Source organism: Nymphalis io, chromosome 19, assembly GCF_905147045.1.
Source record: "Nymphalis io chromosome 19, ilAglIoxx1.1, whole genome shotgun sequence".
Classification (NCBI taxonomy): domain Eukaryota; kingdom Metazoa; phylum Arthropoda; class Insecta; order Lepidoptera; family Nymphalidae; genus Nymphalis; species Nymphalis io.
The window spans coordinates 4,283,621-4,310,121 of record NC_065906.1 but is presented as its reverse complement, the minus strand read 5'-3'; the positions used below and the strand labels follow the sequence as shown (position 1 = coordinate 4,310,121).

The 26,501-nt window shown below is 31.5% G+C and overlaps 5 protein-coding genes across 7 annotated transcripts; 2 read left to right on the top strand and 3 right to left on the bottom strand.

The window, feature by feature from the left end:
- The first annotated feature begins 546 nt into the window (after positions 1-546).
- LOC126776171 (L-threonine ammonia-lyase-like) lies at positions 547-4,549 on the top strand. 2 transcript variants are annotated; one of them, XM_050498471.1, is made up of 10 exons: positions 547-646; positions 739-837; positions 1,419-1,489; positions 1,561-1,693; positions 2,175-2,326; positions 2,424-2,586; positions 3,040-3,195; positions 3,377-3,513; positions 3,759-3,984; positions 4,337-4,549. In XM_050498471.1, the coding sequence occupies exons 1-10, from the start codon at positions 644-646 to the stop codon at positions 4,466-4,468; spliced, it is 1,272 nt and encodes a 423-aa protein (XP_050354428.1). In that variant the 5' UTR covers positions 547-643; the 3' UTR covers positions 4,469-4,549. The 2 variants fall into 2 exon arrangements, with proteins under 2 accessions (XP_050354428.1, XP_050354429.1); XM_050498472.1 differs by lacking the exon at positions 3,040-3,195.
- Positions 4,547-5,671, bottom strand: LOC126776172 (40S ribosomal protein S25). The gene is made up of 4 exons (XM_050498473.1): positions 5,649-5,671; positions 5,344-5,436; positions 4,943-5,126; positions 4,547-4,660 (listed from the first exon to the last, which is right to left on the bottom strand). The coding sequence occupies exons 1-4, from the start codon at positions 5,649-5,651 to the stop codon at positions 4,581-4,583; spliced, it is 360 nt and encodes a 119-aa protein (XP_050354430.1). The 5' UTR covers positions 5,652-5,671; the 3' UTR covers positions 4,547-4,580.
- Positions 5,672-6,280: 609 nt separating this feature from the next.
- LOC126776079 (peroxisome assembly factor 2) lies at positions 6,281-13,555 on the bottom strand. Its single transcript, XM_050498351.1, has 10 exons — positions 12,262-13,555; positions 11,396-11,503; positions 10,883-11,016; positions 9,221-9,713; positions 8,434-8,601; positions 7,944-8,090; positions 7,529-7,687; positions 7,197-7,359; positions 6,915-7,054; positions 6,281-6,632 (listed from the first exon to the last, which is right to left on the bottom strand). The coding sequence occupies exons 1-10, from the start codon at positions 13,358-13,360 to the stop codon at positions 6,493-6,495; spliced, it is 2,751 nt and encodes a 916-aa protein (XP_050354308.1). The 5' UTR covers positions 13,361-13,555; the 3' UTR covers positions 6,281-6,492.
- A 1,458-nt stretch (positions 13,556-15,013) lies between these two features.
- LOC126776064 (RDS/peripherin-like protein xRDS35) lies at positions 15,014-19,042 on the top strand. 2 transcript variants are annotated; one of them, XM_050498334.1, is made up of 6 exons: positions 15,014-15,229; positions 15,334-15,490; positions 16,823-16,997; positions 17,683-17,803; positions 18,243-18,350; positions 18,652-19,042. In XM_050498334.1, the coding sequence occupies exons 1-6, from the start codon at positions 15,020-15,022 to the stop codon at positions 18,928-18,930; spliced, it is 1,050 nt and encodes a 349-aa protein (XP_050354291.1). In that variant the 5' UTR covers positions 15,014-15,019; the 3' UTR covers positions 18,931-19,042. The 2 variants fall into 2 exon arrangements, with proteins under 2 accessions (XP_050354291.1, XP_050354292.1); XM_050498335.1 differs by lacking the exon at positions 18,243-18,350.
- Positions 19,043-19,480: 438 nt separating this feature from the next.
- LOC126776139 (isopentenyl-diphosphate Delta-isomerase 1) lies at positions 19,481-24,814 on the bottom strand. Its single transcript, XM_050498440.1, has 6 exons — positions 24,656-24,814; positions 24,154-24,273; positions 23,822-24,007; positions 23,265-23,393; positions 22,840-23,015; positions 19,481-20,367 (listed from the first exon to the last, which is right to left on the bottom strand). Exons 2-6 carry the CDS (start codon positions 24,271-24,273, stop codon positions 20,223-20,225), a joined length of 756 nt encoding a protein of 251 aa, XP_050354397.1. The 5' UTR covers positions 24,656-24,814; the 3' UTR covers positions 19,481-20,222.
- Positions 24,815-26,501: the final 1,687 nt, after the last annotated feature.

The window sequence follows — 26,501 nt, the reverse complement described above, 5'->3', positions numbered from 1 at the left end:
TTAAGGTAAGTGCAGTGTTTATCTCTTCTTTTCATCTCTCTCTCCAGTCAGGTGTTCTATCATAGGAACTACTTTTAAAAGATGTAGAAATTTCGTTTTATATACTCTTATTACATTCTATACATCTCAACATTATCTTTTTAGCTAAATTTATTCGAGTATTCAGCATTAAAATGTCATCTAAATGGCCCAACATTTTTGGTCCATACATGACACTAAAGTTATTGCCCATTTGCTTTAATATAAACTCGGGGTCTTAAATAGCAATTGACATGTTGCTTATTCAATCTATTTTTAACTTCTCAGTCTTTCATCCCTCACTTTGAATGATGCAAGCCTAAATTACAATAAGAAAAAAACCTTAAGGTGAATGTTATATTAAGTTAAAATTATAATAAAATATATATAATACTTCTCTATACTGGCTTTAAAGAAAAACCTAGAGTTATAGTGATTAGTCTGTTTATGACCTTCTTGGTAAGTATTTGTCATTTCTTTTATAAAGTATGACATGAAACTACGTTTTGTGTTTACTTTGACAAAATTCTAGTAAATAATCAAAATTGTGTATAGTAAACATAAATTTAAAATTTACACTTAAGACCACTAACAACAGTAAAAAACAACAATAAAACGCTTTATAATGGTAAGATTTTAAAAACTTGTAAAATACCATGAAAACAGTTTTGATTTATAAAACTATAAAGAAGCTAAAAAAATTAATTGGTAAAAATTTAGGACAATCCCGAATTGGATAAGCCTTATGTTTTATCATTCAATGAAATTAAACAAGCTGCTGAAAGAATTGAAAACGGTATTATACATACACCTCTTTGCGTGAGTAGCATCAACATATTTTTTAATAAGTATAAATACTATATAGGGTGACGGACTCCAATGCTAGTACTAAAAATTTTATCAAATCACAGCGAGAAATTACCGTCAGCAAGTAACTGTAAAATTATATGAAGGAGTAACCTATAATACATATTAACTATTACGTTTCCCGTCGTCCTTATTAAGAGTCGTAATGTAACTAGATATCTTAAATAAGAAAGATTTTTTTATTTACATTTTCCTCATTATATTTAATAATAAAACTGCCATATATAAAATAGTATATATATATAGTATAGTATATGTATATATATATATATATATATATATATATAGTATAGTATATGTATATATATATATAGTATAGTATATGTATATATATATATATATATATATATATATATATATATATATATATATATACTACCTCTACCTAACAAAAAAAAAATCTACGAAACCTTTTGTATAAAATCATTTATTAATGAATCAAAAATCTTATGAACACATTCTTACAAACTTAAAAGTGCCAATGGTGCATGTCACACTGGCTGCAAATTTAAACAAACTTTCAAAAATTGCAGGAAGCTAAAATTTGTAAATATATGGACTACAACATCTATCTAAAGTGTGACAACCTGCAATACACGGGAAGGTAACTTTTTTACAGAAAAAAAAAAGTATAATAAAAATTACAAATAAAATATATTCGCTTGCCTTTTATAGCTGTGCAGAACGTGGAGTGCGAAATGCTTTTGTTGCACAAAATGATGAAATGAGGGGAAGAGGAGTTATTGTCCCGTCGAATGGTAATATGGCGTTGGCAGCTGCCTATCATGGTGGAACGTTAGGAATACCGGTCAATTTTAACATTTGTATATTTTTAGTTTTAAATTTTGAATTAAATGAAATGGTCCATTTAACCATCACATTTCGAAATTCTGGGTTTAAATCCCAGAGCTGTTGTCATTAAAAAGTTATTAAGTTTTTTTTTAAAACACTAAAAGCCCAGGGATGTAAGAAATATTAACTATTCTTTACATTAAGGGATGTAACGTCTCTTGCGCCTGTATTTTCACTGGCTCGCTCACACCTCAAACCGAAAAACAACAACGAAAAGCAGTAAAAAATATTGTTATTTGATTAGTCCCATAAAAGTTTTTAAAATCATCAAGTTATAGTATTCAATTTAATGTACAGCAGGCCACCCCTTTGGAATATATATAATATGGAATATATATAATAGATACTGGTGACAAAAATCGGTAAGAGATTCCGTAGGTAGGTACTCTTTTCCACCAACAACTTAGGTAAATAATAGTAATTCTCAATTTATTTAGGTAACTGTTGTATTACCCGAGCATTGCCCACCATCACAATCGCAGCGTTGTGCTGAGCTCGGAGCAGATGTAGTGATGGTTGGTGAAACATTTGAAGACACTGTGAACTATGCTAAGAAATCTAATCGTGAAGAACGTCAAATAATACTTAGGTTGTTAATGCTATTCTTCTAATCCTGTAGATACATATTTTATACTTCTGTTAACGTAAAGAACTATAGTTATAAAATATGCAAATAATTTTATTAGGTCAGACGATCCTTTAGTGATGGCGGGGCTTGGCACATTAGGCGTTGAAATCATCACGCAGCTTCCGGAGACAGACGCCGTCATTGTACCGGTTGCTAACGGCGCTTTGCTAGCTGCTACACTTGTCGCCTGCAAGAAGCTTAAGTGCACTTGTCTTATTTACGTAAGCATTAAGTAAATTAATTTCATAGTCGATGGTTTATATGGCGATAAAACTAAAAATTTTCTATTTCCGTTTTAAGGTGTAGTCGTACTAAATATATATTTTTGAAATCCGACACGTGCTTTTCTTCACCACCAAGCACAAGATACATTTTAAATACAAATTAAGCAATTCATTAAGTAGTGCTTGCCTAGGCTTGAACCCGCAATCATTGGTTAATATTTACTTGTTTCAACCACTGAGCCATGTCGGCTTAAGGCAACTTACATTAAAACCGTACCGTACCGTAACAGCCTCTGAATGTCCCACTGCTGGGCTAAAGGCCTCCTCTCCTCTTTTTGAGGAGAAGGTTTGGAGCTTATTCCACCACGCTGCTCCAATGCGGGTTGGTGGAATATTAGTAGGTGGAATACATTAAAACAAAAACTTAATAAAGTGCATACCATTATTTAGGGTGCAGAGTGTTCAAAAGTACCAAAGATGATGAAGGCCCTTCAAGCAGGACAACCGGTGCCAGTGCCGGTAGTACCAAATCTTGCACAGGGTTTGAACGCTTCCATCGTTGGAGACAATGCTTTTGCTACTATCAAAGGAAGATTAGATAGAATGGTTAAAGTTTCACCTGAATAACTATTTGGCTTTGATTGACTCTTAACTCATTCTGTTTTAACAATTCCATTAAGTGTATCATGTGTGTTACATTCAAATACTTCTTCGTTTTTGTTAAAAATAATTTTAAATAAGACTGTTTTTAAATTTATTAAAAATAATTACTATTACCATAATACAGTTGGTGGTGGATGAAGCATATATCGCTCGGGCTGTGATAAGCCTTCTTGAACGTGAGCGACTCGTAGCAGACGGTGCTGGGGTTTGTGCATTAGCAGCAGTTATGCAGGGACTGGTGCCCGAGTTAAGAGGAAAACGGTACCTAACGTACTTACGAAGACTACAATATGTTTAATGAAAATATATTGCATTTAAAAGCTGTTTGAAGTACTTTATAATCGTAATATATATATGTATATATATAATAGTAAGCAAAAAGTACCCATTCAAAGCTTGTAAGTTTATATTCAATTATGCAGGACATTACCAAGAACATCTGTTAATTGAGAAAAATTAGCCAACAAAAATATTAATAAATTATTCCAATTTTTTGCGTATTACAGAGCCGTTTGTGTTATCAGCGGTGGTAATATAGATTCGGGTAAATTATCTCGCACGATTCAACGAGGGCTCGGTGTGAGCGGTAGGATGATGCGCTTCGCGGTGGCGCTCCCGGACCACTGCAGGGGTTTAGAGGTGCTCGCAAAGACAATTGCTGACGAGCGTGCTGTCCTGAAGAGTTTGGTCACTGAGCAGATGTGGGTTCATACCGATGTCGGGATTACTTGGGTAGGTTTTGATTTTAATAACACGATACATCTATTTCAATCTATTCCATTGCCATTACTATTACAAATGTGAAAGTGAGTTTATTCCTCTTTTGTCAACCAATCATCATGAAATTTTACATACTCGACACAAGAGTATTTCATGCATCACCCATGCGAGAATCGAGGCGAGAACTATTAATAAATTCACTTTCAGTCCCATTAATTTTTTTAACAAAATTATGAAAGTTGAAATTTGATTTATTAAAAAATAATGTGTTTGTTTAATATCACAACTTTTTTCTTTATAATATTTTTAGATAGGTGACCAAAATTTCTTAATAAATACACTATCTTATAATAATTTGTTTTAGGCCAATGTAGTTGTTGAGACTGCAAATGAAGAACATGCTTCAATCTTTAAGGATCATCTACGAGATCTTTATCCCACAATTAGATTTGCGATGGTAGATATTGATGATAAACACAAAGCTGGATTACGATGAAATTTAAGTTATATTTGAACAAATTAAAATCACTTTTAGGAAAAAAAAATATCTATGTTAATAAATAAAAAACAAAACTTGGATTTTTGTTTTATTTAAACTTAATCATAATTTATGCAACAGGATCATCACCCTTGGTTGCTCTCGTGTAAATCACCTGTCCGTGGTGTTGGACTACCTGCTTGATTAAGCCTGCAAAGAAAACAATATGCTTAGTATTGAAATAAAAATAGTTAAGTGAACTTTATACTGGCTTAAATTCAGACTCAATATATCAGTATTTTACTGTCATGGACTTTCCAGTTAAAGTGATCATCATTATAATGAAAGAAACAAACATAATATAGCTCTTTAATTTATTAAAAAAAAGTATGCATTATGGTTTTATAATATATAATATAAAATAGTAATTTAAATGGCTAGCTTAATTGTAAGAAGATTGAGATTTAAATGTAATAGTAAAATAAAACATACCTTTTTCCCTAAGTTCTATGAGTGCTCTCCTCGCAAGGGAACCTCTGACTTTAAGTCTTTCAGAGACTACAGCGGGTGTGATCAGCTTATACTGTGGTACTTCTTTGTAGAGTTTCTCATATGTGGGCTTATCAAACAACACTTGGTTGTTTAACTTGTCACGTACTTTTCCTTTGGACCACTTCTACAAATAGAAAATAAATTCTCAGTAAACTTGTCACATGTTTGTCATAAAACATCAAAACAATTAAAACCATCAGACTCAATATATCAGTTAACTTTAACTCTCATACTATTCAAGAATATATCTTATAATCATTTGGTGTACACTTAAAGCGTGTAGTATTAAGGTTGGTTCGTGTTTTCATATAACCTCAACCGGTGACATACAGTTTTCTTACCTTCTTCTTGGCTTTGCCACCACTGGATCCTTCCTTCTTCTTCTGTGTTTTCTGAGGCTGCTTTGCCGAGGATTTTGCGTCCTTCTTGGGCGGCTAAAATAAAAAATAAGTCGTAGATATGACATACTGAGGCCACGAGGTTTGTTTGATATCGAGTTGATTTATGAAAATAGTCTCGGAACAAAACACAAAGTATTTGATCAATTTTAGTTCACTTTAAAGTTATTGGTACATTGTTACGTACGTTAAAGATATGTTAAATTAATAAAATTCTAAAATATTCGTATTCTAGTATGATTACTCACCATCTTGAGAACGAAAAGAGATTATAGACGCATACACAGATTATTTATTGAATTGTAATAGTTCCGAGAATACAGACTATAAAATTTTGATTATCATACACATGTGGGTCATGGTGTTAAATTTAGCTGCATTTATACGAAACATTTGTTAATTAATTCGAAATGCATTAGGATATGTTTTCTATTTAGATAGTTTTATAACATTATGTTAACAGACTTTTAGTATTAATTTCTAAATATTAATTTTTAATTTAAAAGTATGCTAGTCCAGTCACTTTAGAGGTTGAACCTTTATTTTACGCTCTTTTTATATATGATTTTTGAATAAGGACAATGTTTGGTCCTTATTTTGGCTTTAATTGAGATAGCGATATCAAAAAAACTATCCAACATGGATGCGATAAATGCGCGTATTTTTCTTATTATATTCTAATGGCAAAATAATGTAAATATCATAAATAAATGTATTTCTTTATTATATATAACCTATTTGGAGTTGGGTGATTGCACTCATATATATGACTTTATATTATAGTCAGTTAAAGTATTAAATACTTCATATATATTTTTTATTTCTAGGAATAATTTAAATAAAATACAGGTCAGCCATTTAATATATTTTTTAATTTTAGCTTTCGAAAGTCACAATATTTATCTTCTATTACATTTATGAAGTTTACATAAAGATAGTTTGGAAGAAACCCTTATTTAATAATACAATTTATTTATTTTTGGTATTGGATATATGCGTATTATTACATTGAATAAGAGACATTAATAAAACGTTAATAATAATGTTATACAATACTTTTAATGTTTTGGTTTTGGTTTTAGAATATATATGTTACATTTGTGACTGTAGCGACTCATAATATGCTAATTCTTCTTCAGTAACAGATGGTCGAAATGATTCTACTCCATGCCATAACTCGGATACGCCTATTAATACTGAATCACTGCTCAGTTCACTTTCTTTGACGAGTCCTGAAAAGAGATTATATAATTAATTAACAAGTCTTCGCCCGTGGCTTTGCCCGCTTATAAGGGACAGGCGGTATACTATTTATATACGTATTTCTGTTAACATATCCAATTTCTTCACCGCCGAGTACGATACGAGTTGTAAGCACATAAAAAACAGTCCTGTTGACCAGGGTTTAAGTTGTGTTCTGGCATTAAAATCCACATGTATTGACGCGTCAGGTCAGGTCAGCGATCTCAAGTATGAGAAAGCCGCATAATTATATTTAATTTAAACACACACACCACTTTTTAACTTATCCACGAGGTCGCGCACAGCTGCGGATCGCGCCGTAGACACCACATGCATTAGGTCCGCGCCCGTGCAACGTACTGGTAGTGCCTCCGCTACATCTTCCAGATTCACTTCAGGCCTTAATTTATAACTGTAAAAATAATTTAAGTATGTCTTATAACACGTGTAAGTGCGTATTCTGGGAATGCATGAATACATTATTAAAAATATAAGAACTAACTTTTATTTTATTGTCTTCAATTATCTCATAACAATATTAAAAAAATTTTTACCTCCTACAAAGTGCCTGCAGAACAGATGTTTTTTCTCTCAATCCTGTGTATGGACCAACATACGTAAGCTTGTCGAGACGTCCGGGACGTAAGAGTGACTGATCTAACAAATCTGGTCTGTTTGTTGCTCCCATTATAAATACGAAATTTGACGTTTCTGCGTCTAAAAACAAATATTCGTATCAAGTGTATAAAAGTGACGATAGTACGATTATAAAGAGTATAAATGGTTTAAAACTGTTTCTTTTTTTTCTTTTTAACATTGACAATGACAATGTGAAAAATAAATCAAAGATTTAAAAAAAAACATTTTGCCATATTAAATATAATACCTTCCCCACTGGCAACACCATCTATTTCAGCAAGAAGTTGACTAACTACTCTGTCACTGGCCCCTCCAGAGTCCCCCGCCGCACCCCGTCGAGGGGCCAGTGCATCCAATTCGTCCAGGAACACTATGCACGGGGACGATGCACGTGCCGCTTCAAAAACTGATGCAAGAAAAAAATTAATAGACAAAACTGTATTTAATTTTATACTCATAATATAGACATATAATATTATAAATCATATTTATTCGCATTTTAAAAATTGTTCATTAAAATCATAGATATAAAATAAGATAAGTAAAACAAAAATATTTTGTTGGGTTTATTGGAGCTTAGATATATTAATCTTTGTTTGTTTGTTTATCGTTATTCCTTTGATTGAAATAATCTATATATATTTGTTTATATCAATGGCTACCTTTTCTAACATTTTCTTCAGATTGTCCAATGTACATGTTAAGCAGCTCTGGGCCCTTGACGCTCATGAAGCTGACATTCAGCTCAGTACTAACAGCCTTTGCTACTAAAGTTTTCCCACAACCTGGAGGTCCATACAGTAGAATACCTGAAAGTCAAGTGAATAAGAACTGTAATAAGAATTTAAATTTACAGACAAATGATAATGGTTTATAATTATTATATAATAACAGACTTCAAATAAGGCCCCCCTTATTCTCAATTTTTCTGTTATATAATTTGTTTTATGTTGTTTTTAATATCGCTTTTTTTTATAAACCAATTTCGATGACTCTTTTTAGGTTCAATGTTGCTTCAAGAGGGTCTCATTTCAATTTCATTGGTATTGGAGATTGTTGAGTTTTTTTAAAGCATTGATACAGGCAAAATTTTACAGTTGGATTTTATGGTTGGTTAGTTTTTAACAATTTACATCTGTGCAAATTACATACCAGATCTCTTTAGTGAAGAATTTTTAAATAGATGAGGAAATTTAATTGGAAATTCTATCGTCTTCAATAATTCTTTCTTGAGTTTCTCTAACCCACCAATGTCCTCCCAGTATACTTTAGGAATTTTCGGTGCATCTAAGTGTTGACTCTGAAGGTTCCTTATTGACTCTGCAATATTAAATGAGCAATATATTATACAAAATTGTTTCCCGGAATAATCGTCATCATATAGTCTAAACTTAACATAGATAGTTGCGGAGGCATCTTTTGTTTTGTTATGTTAACGCCCTAAGAAAGTATTTTATAAACTTTTAAATTAAAGGGACTTCACTGTTTTAAACTTTTTAACTTCATTTATCTTTATCGACACGTTAAGTGTCTTTAAACGGATCTTAAAAAAAGAAACAGTTCTTAAAAACAAATATTTTGTTTTTTTTTTTCAAGTTATTATAGGCTGACACAAACACAAATGGGACAAATAGTAAGTGGTCATCTTCACCCAGTAGCACTGCAACGTGTATGTGTAATGTGTTTGTCGGTACAATCGATTGGTGGTTGGGTGACCCAGACAAGTCTACAGCCTTACTACCCTTACAAAAAAAATTGAATGGGATCGCACATACATAATTGTTTTTCTATTAAATTTATAAAGACAAAACTATGACGGATAATATTACAGTAACAGCCTGTTAATGTCCCACTGCTGGGCCTCCTCTCCCTTTTGAGGAGAAGAAATTGATTTATAGAGAAAATTATATATAGCTTTCCATTAATAAATTCTACAAACCTAAAGCATTATTGAAATCTTCCTCCTGAATAAGACTCAAATTAGGGTCACGTGATATTTGTGTTGGAGAATTAGTTTGCTTCAAGTAAGATTCTCTCAAAGCAAAGTGCATTAGCGTATCTAAGTCGCCATGGGCAAATGTTTCTGTCTTTGATGCCACCCTGTATAGAATATCTTTCATAAAACTGCTCAAGCAATGATCCTCTGAGCTATCACTATCGATCAAGTTTGTTTTTTGTATGTCCACATCATTTAAGTTCATAACCGATGCATACCATTGCAACATATCAAATCTCTGCTGTAGGTTTAATTTTGGTATGTGAATTTTTTCAAGGAATATCCTCATCATGTTAGGTTTTAAGTTATTTTTTTCCGTTAATGCTATAAATATGATGGGATGCTTCGTGTAGTTGTTAAATAAATCTGTTAATGTGTTAGTGAAGTACTCCATCACCCTAAAGTCCTCATTATTCTCAGCGTCGACAGCGAAAATCTAAAAGAGTTATTTTAACTGATTAGCTTGTTTTTGTTATTTCTCTAATGTAGTCTATACCAGGGATGTTATGTTGCTTTTTAACTGTAACCGAGACCATCGGATATTCGAAATAAAAATCTATTCGAAACCCTAACCGAATCCGTTTATATTATTTATTCTAGATTTCGTTAGGAATATGTCAAATAATTAAAATTACAAAATTGTTTATGGCTTCATCCTAATATCTTTGATTAATTCTATAATCTGAATTAATTAATAAGATAATTAAGATATTTTCATATCCATAATATCGCTGGCATACACATTGATAATAATTTGTACAGATAGTATGATATTGTCAAATTTGCAAATTCAGCAGCGAAATATAATTATACTAATAATAATATAATGCGGTAGCATATTTTTTTGTTTTCCCAAGTTCACGCAAAGCACTCTAGGCATAGCATGCATTTGGCGCTATTTTAATATTAAATAAACTTATTTTGTATAACATTTTTTCTTGAACTTATAGAAAACAACAGATATGTAATAATAACAACATATGGTAACATATGATACTCATTCTCTTCGGTCAAAATAGTTAACAGATATTTTAAATTTACAACAATTCGCATTGAGCTAAAAATTTATCCAGTTCTTATGTATACTCTTACAAAAGCAACAACAAATACCGATCCCACGTCTCCTGCAAAAATATATTCAAATAATATTCTTTCATTTTTCTCGTTAACGGTGAGTGTTAACAAAAAAAAAATCTTCCATCACCACCATTCCTGAGACTTGAAACATCGAAAATAATAAAACGCTGCGTGCATTTTACATCCGATGATGACGACGATGATACCGTGCATATAGGTCTCCCTGTGTGCATGGCATCCGGCATTCGCAGGGCGGACCCAAGCTTCTCAGATACTATTTAAAAAATTGGAAATATTCCACTTTCAAAATAAGTGAATAACTTGCTTCATATGTGTACATTTATTGTTATTGTTAATGAATGTGTCAAAGTGGTAATATTTGTAAAAAGTCAATAGTATATTTCTTTTAAAAGTTTTATTTACATAAATATTGACTTTTGCAATTGCAAACTTAGTTTTAACTGGTACAAAAATAGTTATAATAAGATCAATTTATAAAAAAAAAGTAAAATGTAATAAGAAACTTACACCAAAATTATCCATTAAAACTATTACTGGAGCGGCTGCTTTTGTTTTCTGTATCATTGAATCTATTTTGCTTTCTGTTTGTTTAGCCGTTGAATTTTGTAAAGAGCTGCAATCTATTTGTAGACAGTTAAGACCTAAAAGTAAATAAATAAAAATATTTACAGACCTACTTCTGAAAGCTAATTTAATAATAATAATGGCAATTGTTACTAATATTACTTATCTGCTTTATTTTTCTTGGTATATTTTTTGTAAACTATAGAATTCAATGCCATTTGATCGATGACCGATTACCATGAAAGGTGGCATATATTTTATTTAAAAAATAAAATATATGCCACAGAAAATTTTATGTATTATCCTATACTAATAGTTAGAAATCGATGTTCAATGGTGCTGCAGCCCATCAACTTCTATACCATTTAACAAATCACCGACACAATAGGTTTACAAGAACAATGACTGCCAGGTTTTGCTAATATTTATACAAATAGTATATCATATATTACTTACCATTATATTTAGCCAAACATTTCACAAGCAGATGTTTGCCAGATCCAATAGATCCAGTTAAGAGTAGCATTGGAATGATTGGAATGGACAAAGAACTGGATAAGTCTTCTGTAATAATATACACAAATATTGAATTTTATTGAAATTTGTTATTATAGGCAATTTGATTTCAATTATCATTTATTCAGTTTTCAAAATTTTAAAACATGGCTATAATTGATATCTCGCTTAACCATAGTATAAAATTGATTTACAAGCTTTTATTTAACTTCACCTGTAAGTATTTGTGGGTCAATAACTGCAAATAATTTTGATCCAGTTCACTAAAACAATTGAGCTGAATATTGCATACAATTATGGCACTGATAACAAAACAATTTAGCATAATTATTTATTTTATAATGATGATTTAATAAAAACTTGTTATATATAAACAACCTTACTTATATGTACACTGTCTTTCATGTCTTGTCATGTCTTAAATGTTAAATAAATAATGACAAAAGGAGCGTAGTCAGTGTTTCACTAAATAGCCATTAAGCAACCGTTATGAGTAAGGCAGATAGTGTATATAGCTTGTAAATGTTTTTGTTCGGAGCTCATAATAACACACTGTTTCAGAGCAGGTTGGTGGATACACATGTGGCTGAATCTCATTCGATAGATGCAGGTTCTCTCATAATGTTTTCCTTCACTGCTGAGTACAAGATAAATTATAAGCATAAATCATGCAAATGAAAAATTTGTGTTGTGTTCGATTTTAAATCACAAACATCAGTTAAAAATTCATGTGTTCTATTCACTGGGCAATATGAAAGCTAATGATTTCTCTTTTTAATTTCATTTAATTAATAAACAATTCATACCTATGTCTCCAGTTAGAAAAGGTTCAATGGCCTCTTGTAATTGATAAAATTTGTCTCTAAGTCCAGCAGGACACAGAGGTAAGCTATGTGTATTTACTACAGGATCAACATCATGAAACTTATTCTTTGTTTTAAGAGCATGAATATTTTCTCCCAAAGTCAATTTTGTCACACCTTTTACAATATAATATGAAGGTATTATGTTATTGTTAGTTTGGCTGTCATTGTTAACTTTATCTCCTATCAATTTCTTACATTTAAAATATAGTTTTTTATTTGTTTCAATCATATCTAAATATTTGTAGTTGAAATTTGATATTATTATAGGTGTGAGATCTATGGCAATTATGTCATTTTCGCTTGCAATTTTAGGAATTTCAAAGTGGTTACTTAGTACTTCTTTCAAAAAATCATTTTCTATATCGTATTCATTCACAATAAGATTAACTTCAGCGCTTATTGCTATTTTTGGTGAATTATCAAAGGAATTTAAAGGGTGGAATGAGACTTCAATGTCTAAGCTGTTATTGAGCCCAAATGTTGATGCTATATTTAAAAATTCATCTTCATTTGTGTACGCCACATTTTTTTTTACTAAAGGTGACCCAATAATGGGTACTATTTTCTCACTTTCAATTTGAGGCCCACATTCATTCCATAGATTTTTATGAATTTCTGATGTAAAAAAGTTTAGATTATATTTAATGCTAGTTTTGTCCTTTTTATCAGCTTGTTTTCTTTTCTGTTGTGGTGATGTTTTCATTGTAACCCACAAAACACCATTATCTTTGTAAAATAAATTTTCAACACTCAATTCAATAAATTGTTCATACGAAATGATAATGCATTTATGTAAAAGTATGGATAAATTTTTGTTTTTGATTTTATCCTTTACAAGAGATAATATAAGATTTTTTGGAATTGTTTTGATTGCATATATATTCATATTCTTAGCATTCAGATAACCTTTGTTATAATAATATCTATATTTTATAGCAAGGTAAATTAGAAATATATTCACATTTAACTTTGGATAAAGTAATTTTAAGCAGAATTTTATCACCCATACCTTTAGGTCCATAAGGTCGTTTTTAGTCATGCTATAAAATTGGATCTTTTAAAAATATTGAGTTATAGAAAATACTATAACTGATCTTTTTATATTATTATACGGTTCTCACCCGTGCTACACAATCACATAATTTTAAATTATACTTTTGGTTCACCAATATTTGGTATTACTGTTATCAATTTCCTTATCATTGTTTTTACATGATAAATGTCAGAATGTCACTGTCAAACTGACAATGAAGTAAGTACCTATTGTAGAGATGTAAAGATTACACCATATAGCCTTATAAAATATTTTATTTTAGTAGGTAATGTTACATGTGTTATATTTGACGAGCCGGTCGGTGTGGTTGGTAGATACTTGCCTTTCATGTCGAAGGTGTGGGTTCGATTTCCACCCAGGACAGACATTTGTGTGCATGAACATGTCTGTTTGTCCTGAGTCTGGGTGTAATTATCTATGTAAGTATGTATTTACAAATGAAAATTAGTATATGTAGTATATCAGTTGTCTGGTTTCTATAGCACAAGCTCTGCTTAATTTGGGATCAGATGGCCGTGTGTGAATAATGTCCAAGGATATTATTATTATTAAAAAAATCTATAAATGTAAACAACTCAATAACTGTGAATTTTATAAAACCTATAATGATTGTTTATAATTATTTATAATTCTGTTATGTTAAATAATGTATAGGCTTACAAAAGTAAGTATTAAATAGTTTAAGCAAATTAGAAATCAAACCAAGAAATCGGCGATTATTTTAGACACTTTAATTTCGATATTTACACAAAAACCATAATATATATAGGTATTTTTTCATTGTATATAAGAGTCGGTTTCGGTACAGTAGTAATAAGCCAAGTCAAGCCAAGAAAAAAGTTTTTCAGAAAAGGAAAAAAGATTTTATACGATTCTTTTTTTTTTATAGAATAGGAAGGCGGACGAGCATATGGGCCACCTGATGGTAAGTGGTCACCAACGCTCTTAGACATTGGCATTGTAAGAAATGTCAACCATCGCTTACATATCCAATGCGCCACAAACCTTGGGAACTAAGATTTTATGTCCCTTGTGTCTGTAATTACACTGGCTCACTCACCCTTCAAACCGGAACGCAACAACACTAAATATGGATGTACTACAGGCGCAAGGTACATAACATCTTCTTTCTCAAGGTTGGTGGCGCATTGACGATGTGAGGAAACATCGCCAATGTTTATAGGCGAAGGTGATCACTTAACATCAGGCGGCCCAATTGGCCGTCCGCCACAACCACAACAAAAGAAAACGACGTTTGTGGTTTTTCCTTTTGTAGCTAAAATTACTAAGTTATTCACAGAGCTCACTCTGGAACATGAAACATAATAACTGTCAATGTGATACTAATTCTCACTAAAATCAAAGCCAGCCATGTTTAACGATTGCCATAGGGAAGATCACTTTACAAGTGTTCATGTGTCTTCTTATTACAAATGTCAAATTAACAATTACAGTGATTAGCTAAACAGTCATGTGTCTTCTTCTTTCGAATGTCAAATACTTAAAAAATTTGAATTGATTAATCTCATATGCATAGATAATACACTTATATGTGTCATCTGTTTTATACGTGACATTGGCAGAATATTTTGCGCTCAAATAGCGTAGATACACGTCAGAAAAAGAATAGAGAGAATAGTTAACATGTTTTTAACTTGGTCGTCTTTTAATAATATAAGAATGCTTCTAATGGCTTTTATACCAGTAATAATATTTTATTTAATATGGTTAGTTAATACGTCAGAAGGAATACGAAGCGAAGAAGGAACATTGTTAGACCTTATATGTTGGCCTGATGGGAACGCAATTCCTGCTCTTATAACATGTGGAGCAATTATCGCAATTGTTATTGAGGTTGTTTGTTAATTAAACGTAAATCCCATTTTGATACCAAGGAAAAAGCGACATTTTTTATTTATTAAGCATCTGTTATGAGTTTAAAATAAAATTTTTTTTAGCTTTACGGCTTATATCAATTGTTCAAAACTGGTTTACCGAAAAAAGAATATAATGTAACTAATGGCCTTTTTTATTACATCTGGGCGCTGATCTTTATAATAATTGCATTTCTTGCAATCATGTTTTATTCTGGTCTTCAGTCAACTATAATCAGAGGTTAGTTTATTAAAGTTTTTGCATCATGAAAATCTAACTATACTAAACAGTGGCGTAGCTAGGTGGACAAGGGCCCCGTGCATGAGGAAAGAATCGGTCCCTAATCCCCTCTTTTCGCGTAGCTTGAACTTATATTGGCCTTCAAAATTACAGACAAGAACAGGAAACAGTGAGTTCAACTTATCCCTAGTAGGCTGAATCCATACGTCGTTTCTATGAGGGGCAGAATCTCTATGTGTTTAATATAGAAAATGGGAATAAATAAACGACGCACATGTCAATACAGAATATTTATTATACAGATCAGAGATCAATAAAAGGAAATAAAAGATTTTGGAAAAAAATGGAAATTCGGAGTACTTACTGAGATTTTCCTACATTGCTTGTCAATGTTTAGTAAATATTACAGGAAGCTCAACAAAAAAACTACAAAACAGTTTGTTTGGTAATGACCGCATCATTACCAAACAAGAGAGTAATCATATACTAATTCTGTTATAAAATCAATATTAATTCGTAATAAGATATTATAGTTTCTATAGTAGCTCATTTGTCAATTTGAACTTGAGTTTAGAAAAACGTTCTTTATTTTTCGTTGTCGATCAAGTTGAGAGTTATTATAGATTATACGGTTACCGTTGTGCTGCAACCTGTATCATACATGTTTTGAAATCGGATTTTTTTTTAGGGAAAATGAGATCTAGCAAAGTATGGTGCCAGATAGATGAATGTGCGCAATAGAAATAATAGCATTAGTATTATACTTGATGAAATAAGGCTGGTGGTAGGAAATTTACTGGTGGTAGAGCTTTGTTCAAGCTCGTCTGGGTAGGTATCACCCACTCATCCGATATTCTACCGCAAAACAGCAGTAATTGCTATTGTTGTATTCCGATTTGAAGGGTGAGTGAGCCAGTAACCAGAGCCAAAACAGATTCTTTTTTTCTTTTATGCTCCTCTCTTTTCAAAGCTGAAGTTAGAGGGCCCCCTGAGCTCCGGGGCCCTGATGCACTGCACCACCTGGCCCTATGATAGCTACGCCACTGATACTAAAAAGTAACACGTTAAGTACCTGTATGATGTTATCCATTTGGCTGTATGTGCTTTCCTAGGTATAACAATCAGACACTGTCGACTTCCCAACAATCTTATGCAGATAATTTATTAGGTATAAAAAAGGCAATTACTTTCTCTGATGCGACTCGGGATTCAAACACGGTAGTTTGTCTCATTCTACATTAGCACATCTAGTCACTAGATCAATTATTTAATTGTTTTCTCGTACAACGTACCAGGCTTATATTTTGTATTCCTTTTTTTTATTTCATCTAGCTAAAATCAAAGGTGGAATAACGAAGGCTATGCTTCGATATGCAACCCACTTACCGTCTAAAGTGGCGATAGACCGTTTACAGACACACTTTCACTGTTGTGGACGAGAAAACTATGAAGAATGGTTCTTTATACCTTGGGACACCCCAAAACTGAAAATAGAACCTAACAACTTGTTAGTAATCGAAGTTTTTATTTCTGTTAATAATTTGATTCCTACGAATATCAGATGACAATGTTTATTACTATGAAGAAGTGATCATTCGTGGTAATAAAAAAATGGATCACATTAGCTTTATGTGTTATTTGCTTGTAATAAGATCTTACATATTTTATCATAAAAATGGTAAAATTACACTATTATGAAACTATATAGCATGGTTAAACATAATGGTGATATTTAAAATAAGCAATCGTAATATGGAATATTCTAGAACAACCTCGTATTCACTTCAATTAAGTTACCGCTGAAAAACACGTTATAGATCCAGTTGTGAGCCAGTATAGTTACAGGCACAAGGGGCATATATCTTAGTTCCCAGGATTAAGTTTTTTTAAGGTTTTGATGGTGCATTGGCGTACATCGCCATCGAATGCTTAATATTTCTTGCAATGTGTATGGGTGGTTGTGACTACTTCCAGGTGATGGTTACCGCCAACAAACAATAAATAACTTACAAAGCTTCAAATCGATACGATAGTTAGAATTGATTTCCTACGCTTGTTGAAAGTTTTTCAGTCTTTGTCTTCTTTTTTAATTGCAAAGTAAAAAGAATCGATTGTTGCAAATATGTTAACCTATTTATTATTGCAGTAAGTTACACTTGTTTTTTTTGGAACAATCAATTTTCTATGAATAGATCAACTCGGAAGTATGTGGCGGATAACGTGCCATATAGCTGTTGTTCAATGAACGCGATGTGCCCTTGCATTCATTACGGGGTCACACAGATGGGGCCTATTTACAAGTATGATCCTGCAGTGAGTGACAATACATTTCTATAACAATACACATTGAGCCTAGATTTATATTATGCATAAATGATAAGTATCAGTAGAGTACAATGAGATACTAAAAATGACTTTTAAATGATACACAAGTCTGTACATCTATATATTACATAACTATTACGTTAAGAACCTCATAGGTCTAGTGGTTTGAATTTCGGTTCGAGCTATTCATTCATCCTACATTCCTATAGCTCGAAGATCACATAAAATCCTTGTTAGGTGTATCCGGTCGGAATATCTCAAATATTCCCTGCCCATCCATTTTACATCATTGCAAATTAACAATGAACCGATCTTTCTAAAATTTTACGTAAACTTATTCTGGGACCTCGATAAAGATAGTAATATAAATACCACGATTTACGGAAAAAATAAATTTGATAACAGCTATTATATTGTTGTATTTTAGAAGCAATTAACAATTTGGACTGATGGCTGTGAAGAGAAGTTAATAAATGAAATGACATCTGTTTCTTGGAAGTTTAACGCAGTTATGGCGTTAATAATCTTAGCCATGGTTAGACGTTATAAAATAACTTTTAGACGTCCTAAAAGATAATTCTCAATGTGAAAAATTAACCCTAGTGTCTGTATATACAATGAAAAAAATACGAATATTTATAAGCACATTGGATATCACATTTTATTTATTTATTAACAACAAAATATTAATATTTATTTTTATTCTTGCCCTTGCCTTGTCAGCCTAAAATATTAAAATGTTCATAGGAACATTTATTTACAAAAATAAAAATAGAGGCGGAGATTGAGAAAGAAATATAGAGATTAGTGTAATTTTATTTAATAACATATTTTAGAGTCTACAAATAATAGCAGCGCGCTACCTTCACACCGCTTACAATAACGGCTTGCATGTTGATAATAAGATCACGTGCTATGCATACTTACTGCGTTCCGTCACAGATACCGAATTAGAAGAGGTCCCTAAAAGAAAAGTATTTAAAAAGAGAAAATTCCATAAAGCAAGAACCTTAGACTGGGTTATGGCGAAATATAGACCAAATAGTAAGTATACAACGTCCTCGGGATCAGATTTTAATAGTTCTGACGAATTGTTAAAGCCAATTTACGAATAAATAAAAAAAATAAAAATTGACCCATTATATATTACTCAATTCTCACTGTTTAGATTGGACGAATTTGTTGTAAGAAGTACTAGGTTTATCTAATCTTGTATCAAGGACGTTATTTTTGTCTGTTTAATTACCTTGTTAATTACATATTAATAAATTCTGAACAGGGAAATTGTTACTTTTTTATTTTTTTAAACCTAGTAATGACTAAAATTCTAAACGCAATCCGGAGTGGATTTGAACAGAGAATATTTTATTGCCCTTTTTCTGATGTCACATAATAATAATCGTTAATCAAGTTTAATGGAGATTATAACTAATAAAACGAGTAATTTATATATTTTTTCACTAAAGTACTATTACTATTAATAAAACAACATATTCATATTTTTATAAATAACATTTGTCAATATAAATAACAAAATGATAATAATAAAAATAGATAGGTTTGAGAACTTAAGATTATATTTCAGAATTCGCTTATACTCATACTTTTTGATTTTAAAGAAAAATAAGGGTAAATAACTATATATATTTTAATAAAACAAATATCTTAATTTTAAATTTATAATCATTCAAGCACCATTAATTATACATACAATACAAAACCATACTAAAGTAATGTAAAATGTTACAGATAAAAATATAATTTAAATACTAAAATCATATTAAATATCCAAGGGAAAATATTTAAATAATATTCTACAAAATTATAAAATTAAAACGGCGTAGCCTAAATGCTGTTTCATTTATTTGTATTTAAGTTGAATGTTTTTATTTAATAATGCGATAGTTTTAATGATTGGTCGTATACAATTTGAAAGGACTAAAAAACTTGCTATTTTATTCCATCCACATATTGGAAAGAATTACTTGTATTCCTGTCATGTAGTAGCGATCAAATGACCTATTGATGAACGAGTTGGAACTGAAAAGGTATAATTGTTATTTTTTCATTTTAGTTTGACGCATATTTTTTGACATTTAAACACCTTTAGTTCTGTCAACTTGAGTAAAAATAATGATGAACCCAAATCGAGATATGCAAACAAAACAATTTTATACTTATTTTATATAGGTAATTTGACTTAATATAAAATTTGTATTTTAACTACGCAGTGATACAAAATGCTTAAATGTGGATAAAATAAGCACAGTTATTATTTTTTTGGATAAATAATTTTACATCTTTAAATATAATATAATTTAGTAAATTCTAGATACATATCGTTAACCTTAGTCATACAACAATGATAATAATTTAAATTATAATATTTTATATAAGTAATGGTGAATCATTTCTCGTTTAAGAATTTTTGTATCTTATCCGGTTCGGCTAGCTCCTTGATACGATGAAGGTTGTCCCACCATAATTTGAGTCTATGACGACGAATCATGTTAAACCATGGTGTTATTGGCCCTTCAAGTGTCGGAATGTACCTGGAATATCATTGAAATAATCAATCTAATCTATCTAATGCACAGTATGAAGGGCTTTTTGCAAGCTCGTCTGGGTAGGTACCACCCGCTCATCAGATATTCTACCGCAAAACGGCAGTACTTGATATTGTTTTGTTCCGGTTTGAAGGGTGAATGAGTCAGTGTAATTACAGGCACACGGGCCATAAAATCTTAGTTCCCAAGGTTGGTGGCGCTTTGGCTATGTAAGCGATGGTTGACATTTCTTACAAAGCCAATGTCTAAGGGCGTTGGTGACCACTTTCCATCAGTTGGCCCATATGCTCGTCCTTCCTATTCTATAAAAAAAGCTAAAGTTAATTATTTTGCACATTTTTCCCTTAATAACGTATTACGTATGTGACCGTTAAGAATGGATTCGTTTCAATTTCAAATAAATCTCCAAATGGATTTAAATACGGTTGGAATTTTGTATTTGTAATTTTGTGAAGCCATAAATAAAAGTCAGTTGTGTCTTGTATGTCTTATGTGTATTCCTAGAAATTCATCAAGGAACGAAGAAACGTGGAAGTTTTTCTATCTTTGTCGCGTAAAATACGAAATTAGCTGATATGACAGATATTATAGAACATTTACCGTTCTAAGCAAATATCCACACTGCCATGTATACTGGCAGGACACACGTATTGTTTTCGAAATATGGCAGTTACTTCTATGTGTTAAGACTTCAAGATTAGCAAAAAACCGTACACAAAATATATATAGGCACGAAAAATTTTGAGCGTATAATCATATATTTTTTTTTTATTTTAGAAGACGGTTCATTTATTACATAAATAACTTTACAAATCACGTAACGTTCTAACGAGTTTATCACTTATAAAAGAAATATAGTTGTTAATAAAATAAAAAAATGATGTTTTGTTGACGAAAATTGTTTTCAAAATAACTTAAACATAACCATGTTATGTCTATTTACATTTTCACGAATCTGTTTAGTCAAGCTTACGTATTAATATAAAGTAGAAAATACTAGTTTTACTAAATTACTGTCGAGCTAAAATAAACGCTTTAACAATGCATACGTACTTTACGCGTCTGTTATAACTGTACTCTCATGCGATAACAAAGGTGTAAAAAAAAGTAAAGTAACCATTTTACGTATCTTTGTTTAATAGCTCATAAATAGCTTAGACTAACTACAAAACGAAAATTTTTATGTTTGCGTATACTTGAATGATGTCCTTGATTATTTTACGCGGAACTAATTCCTCGTCGCGAGAAAAAGAAACAAAAACCTAGACAGATTATTTTTCCATAATCTAAAGACAGCACTCATAGAAAGTATAGGTGTATTTTACTGAATTACACAGAAAGTCATAATTGTTTTAAAAAATTCTAATAGATACCGGGCTGTTATTTTTTTTAAGGAATGGGGAGGCAGACTAGCATATGGGCCACCTGATGGTAAGTGGTCACCAAACGCCCTTAGACACTGGCATTGTAAGAAATGTCAACCATCGCTTACATAGCCAATGCGCCACCAACTTTGGGAACTAAGATTTTATGTCCCTTGTGCCTGTAATTACACTGGCTCACTCACACTTCAAACTGGAACACAACAATATCAAGTATTGCTGTTTTGCGGTAGAATATCTGATGAGTGGGTGGTACCTACCCAGACGAGCTTGCACAAAGCCCTACCACCAGTGTTTCGTGCGACAAAGATAACGCTCTACGAAGCCGAATTTAGTCGTCGATTGTTTCTTTTCAATGGTCGATGTGCAATATTTATTGAAGGGATATGAAACTTTTGTTTGGTTTAAAACAAATGAGAAATTGCAGATATTTCGAAAGATATAAGACGAGAACGGGCTGAAAGGTTGTATTGAACAATACCAATTGATATGATTGAAATGCTAATAATCTATATATATAAACTAGCTACCATTCCCATACCATAGTGTTAAATAAGATTCAACGTAAAATATTTAAATATCGTAATACATATAACTCGAACGGTTTACGCGGCACACGTCAGTAAGCTACCCACCCGTTAGCATGATTTCTGCGACATCTTCAAACAATGAATTAAACACCTAAAGCTTCCTCATGAATAGCTTCGTCGGTGAAAACTGTATGAAAATCTTTTCGGTAGTTTTAGAGTTCATCGCGTTCAGACAGACAAACAGACAGACACGGCGGCGACTTCGTTTTATAATTTGTAGTGTTTGTCAATAGATGTTTGATAGTTATTCGACGAGATTTAGTGTTATTAATATAATATTTTGGACATCAAGTTCGAAGCATGCAAATTAATAATATGTGTTATTGTCAAATTTTCAATAATTATATTATTATCATAGAATTTCGATCACTGGGCGAACACAAGTAATAATAACCGTCTATGTAATTTGGTTAGTACATTCTTATGTGACTCAAATACCATCTAAAGTTGTAATTAAAATTATAGTCAAAGTGAAATTAACTCACGCATTAAATTCACTTTTTGGCACGAAGCAGTACTCTGAGATTTCATCAGAGTTGGGCTTGACCTTCACATCAGCTTGGAAGAACAGGATGTGGTCGATTTCGTGTTCACCCCACATGCCGTCGCCTGGGTCGTGGTAGTGCACACGAGTTAGAAATGTAAACATTTCTGGGTCCATCTGTTTATACAATTGTTTTAAGTTAACGTCATGAATCAACATTTTTATATTGAATACAAATAATTCAACAATAAAAGGCTGTTAATTTCTTATCTATTTTTGATATTATTTATAACATATAATCATACAAATCAAGACCTACCAACTTGTTTAATATATGTAAAAGAAAATATCAGTTTATTTGATAAGATATATATAAAATATTTAAAACAAAATAAGATTAAAATGTGACCATGATAAATTCAGTACCTTATCGAGAGGAATACCCAATTCATGGTTGAGCCTACGTCTAGCAGCTGTAATCACATCTTCAGGTTGGTTGTCTATGTAAAGAGGGTGACTACAACATGCATTTGTATAATACTCTGGATATGTTACCTGCAAAAAGGTAAATCGAATGAGGTTTTATAACAAATAAAATAATAACAACAAAAAATAATAAAATTGTTTCATCTTACTATGCTAACCTGGCAATCATTGAATTATTAACTCATTACTGTGTTCTGTTCTATAGGTTAAAATAATCAATGTTATTACAGTAGTATAATGCTTAGTAAGCCACTTGGTAAAAATTTATGCAGAGCTAAAGAGCTTACCTTATGACCTTTAAAAATATTTGCCTTTGGCAGTATGTTGCCTTAAATATACCTCTATATATTCTTTAAATAACATATTTATTTTTTTTTGCAAGATTTTTGTTTTACAATTTATTCCTATGTGCACGGTAACCATAAAGCAATAAAAATTGGTAATAGTATATCTAGGTAGTTATAATGTATGTAAAAATAATAAAAATATATAATTACTTTCTGACTTGATCTTCTCTGCAAGAGTATGTCACCTCTTTTATTAAATAAAAATACACTGAAGGCTCTGTGTAACGGTACACTGCCATCAGGACCAACTTTGTGACAGTCTCGTTTTGTAGCAGTTCCTATGAAGTTATCCTTCTCATCAACCAGCAGACAAATATCCCTGTCTAATGCATCTGCCTAAGAAAACATAAATATTAATTAGTAAGTCTCTTATTATCTCAATTGAATTATATTTTTAAATTGTGTGATGTGGTGTACAATAATGAGTAAATCTGAAAGTTGCACCTACTCAACATTTATACAAATGAAATATATTATCTTACCTGGACAGGTTCAATATTATCCTCAACTTCTGCTTCAGGCTTTGTAGGCTTTGAGGCTAAAAACCTCTTCTCCACTTTTAATGTATTCCATAATGTACGGGTGATATGTCTCACAAGCATCTTCAAAGAGAGAATAAAACAGACTGAATAAATTTTAACCTCATTTGTTTGACAAAGATTGTTTTTCAATAGATACATAACTAGATTAAAGCTATTGATAATCTTCAGATCATTTATACCTAAATATAGATTGGTATCTAAAATTGACTTATTTTTTTTGTTATTTAATAGATTATATATTTATTATACACTATATGTATACAATTAAGTCAAACCATTTTTAATTTGAGAAACAAAATGTTTACAATTATGTATAACACAAAATCACGTCATGTGAATTGAGAATAAAAAAAATGGGAATGATAACATATTTTATACTTTAAAATTTATAATATTTATATACGGTACATTGAGTTTGCAAACGTATTATTACGTTACGTACCTTTCAAGCTTTTTTTATTTATGTACTTATTAAAACACCATTGATACGGGTGAATGCTAAGTATTTAAGTAAATATTATAGATAAACTTTATTTTTGTATCAGAGGGGTCAACGACGACGGAGAACAAATAGAAAGCGAAGTAGCAGCTATGTCCGTTATTGGATGTCACTCGTCTGTCAGAATTAAAAAGTGACTGACAATTTAATGTTCGGATAATCATTATGTGTAACAAAAAATTCCTTCTATTATGTTTGTCCATAATTCTTTTCGATCGCATCGATAAATCTCTTTCGTGATTTTTCTAAACCTCGCTAATCGCGACATTGGTGAAATAATCTGTGCCCCGATAGCACTAGCCTAAACAAGTCTAATAGCTAAGCTAAGAAATGAAACGTATCATTATATACCTACCTAAATACAATATATGTGTTTTAATACATGGGCAAAGCAAAAATTGAACTCATATGTATTTCAATGATATTTGATTTCTAGACGTAGTATTAAATCTTAACTAATATTTGTTAGAATTGATAATGGTACGAAAAATAACACTTCCTAGCGGAACACCTTCATTGATAAATAGGATCATAATTATTATTTACAACGTTCGCATTGCTGACTACTATTTGTTAAAAATATGTCAAAATAGTCAAAAGTAATATTAGTCAAAAAAAAAGTAAAATTAGTCTATGGTTATCTATATTAGTATATCTGTATTAGTACGTATATAGTGAATTTATAAATAACAAAGATGAAAGACATATTTATAGTGATAATAAATAATAATACACTATTCAGATAGTTGAGATACTAATCAATCGTAAGAGGAAATTATGACAATTATCATTTTTTATAAAGTTGAAATTACTTAGTAAATTTGTAAACAAGATAAACTCCTATGTACAATCTTTACTAATATTATAAATTTGAAACTAAGTTAGTTTGTTTCGCTTTCACCTCTTAACTACTCAATTGATCATCATAAAATGTTGCATACACGTTGTCAGGGGTATGTTAAAGGCCTCACCCCTCACACGCGGGCAAAGCGTTGTAGAAAGTTGTTGTAGAAAGTATGCTTAAATATGTATATATATATATATATAATTGAACTGCCTCGTTGGTCTTGTGGCTTGATGTAAGGCCGCAGACCCGGAGGTCCTGGGTTCAATTCCCAGGTCGGGCCAATAAAAAGTTATTAGGTTTTTCTGTCAGAAAATTCTCAGTAGCAGCCCGGAGTCTGGAAGTTGGAAGTGTGTACACTCCCGTACTTCGGAAAGCACGTAAAGCCGTTGGTCCTGCGCCTGAACTCTTTCCGTGTCGTGTCGGATTGCCGTCCCATCGGATTATGAGAGTTAGGGAATAGAGAGTTAATCTTTTGAGATTGGCCGCCGTGGTCGAAATCGGTCTGGAGGTCATTATTATATATAATTTCAACTTTCATTAAAATAATCAATATATTAAATTCAGTTTTTTTTTAGAATAGGAAGGCGGACGAGCATATGGGCCACCTGATGGTAAGTGGTCACCAACGCCTGCATACATAGCCAATGCGCCACCAACCTTGAGAACTAAGATGTTATGTCCCTTGTACCTGTAACTATACTGGCTCACTCACCCTTTAAACCGGAACACAACAACACCAAGTACTGCTGTTTTGCGGTAGAAAAACTGACGAGTGGGTGGTACCTACCCAGACGAGCACAAAGCCCTAACACCAGTATTAGTAGGTACTTAATTAGATGTATAGATACAATCCTTCTTATTTTACGATATGCTATGTACAGTAAATCTCTAAAGTAACTTAACTAAAATTTATAAAGGCAATTTTATAATATTCAAAGTTAT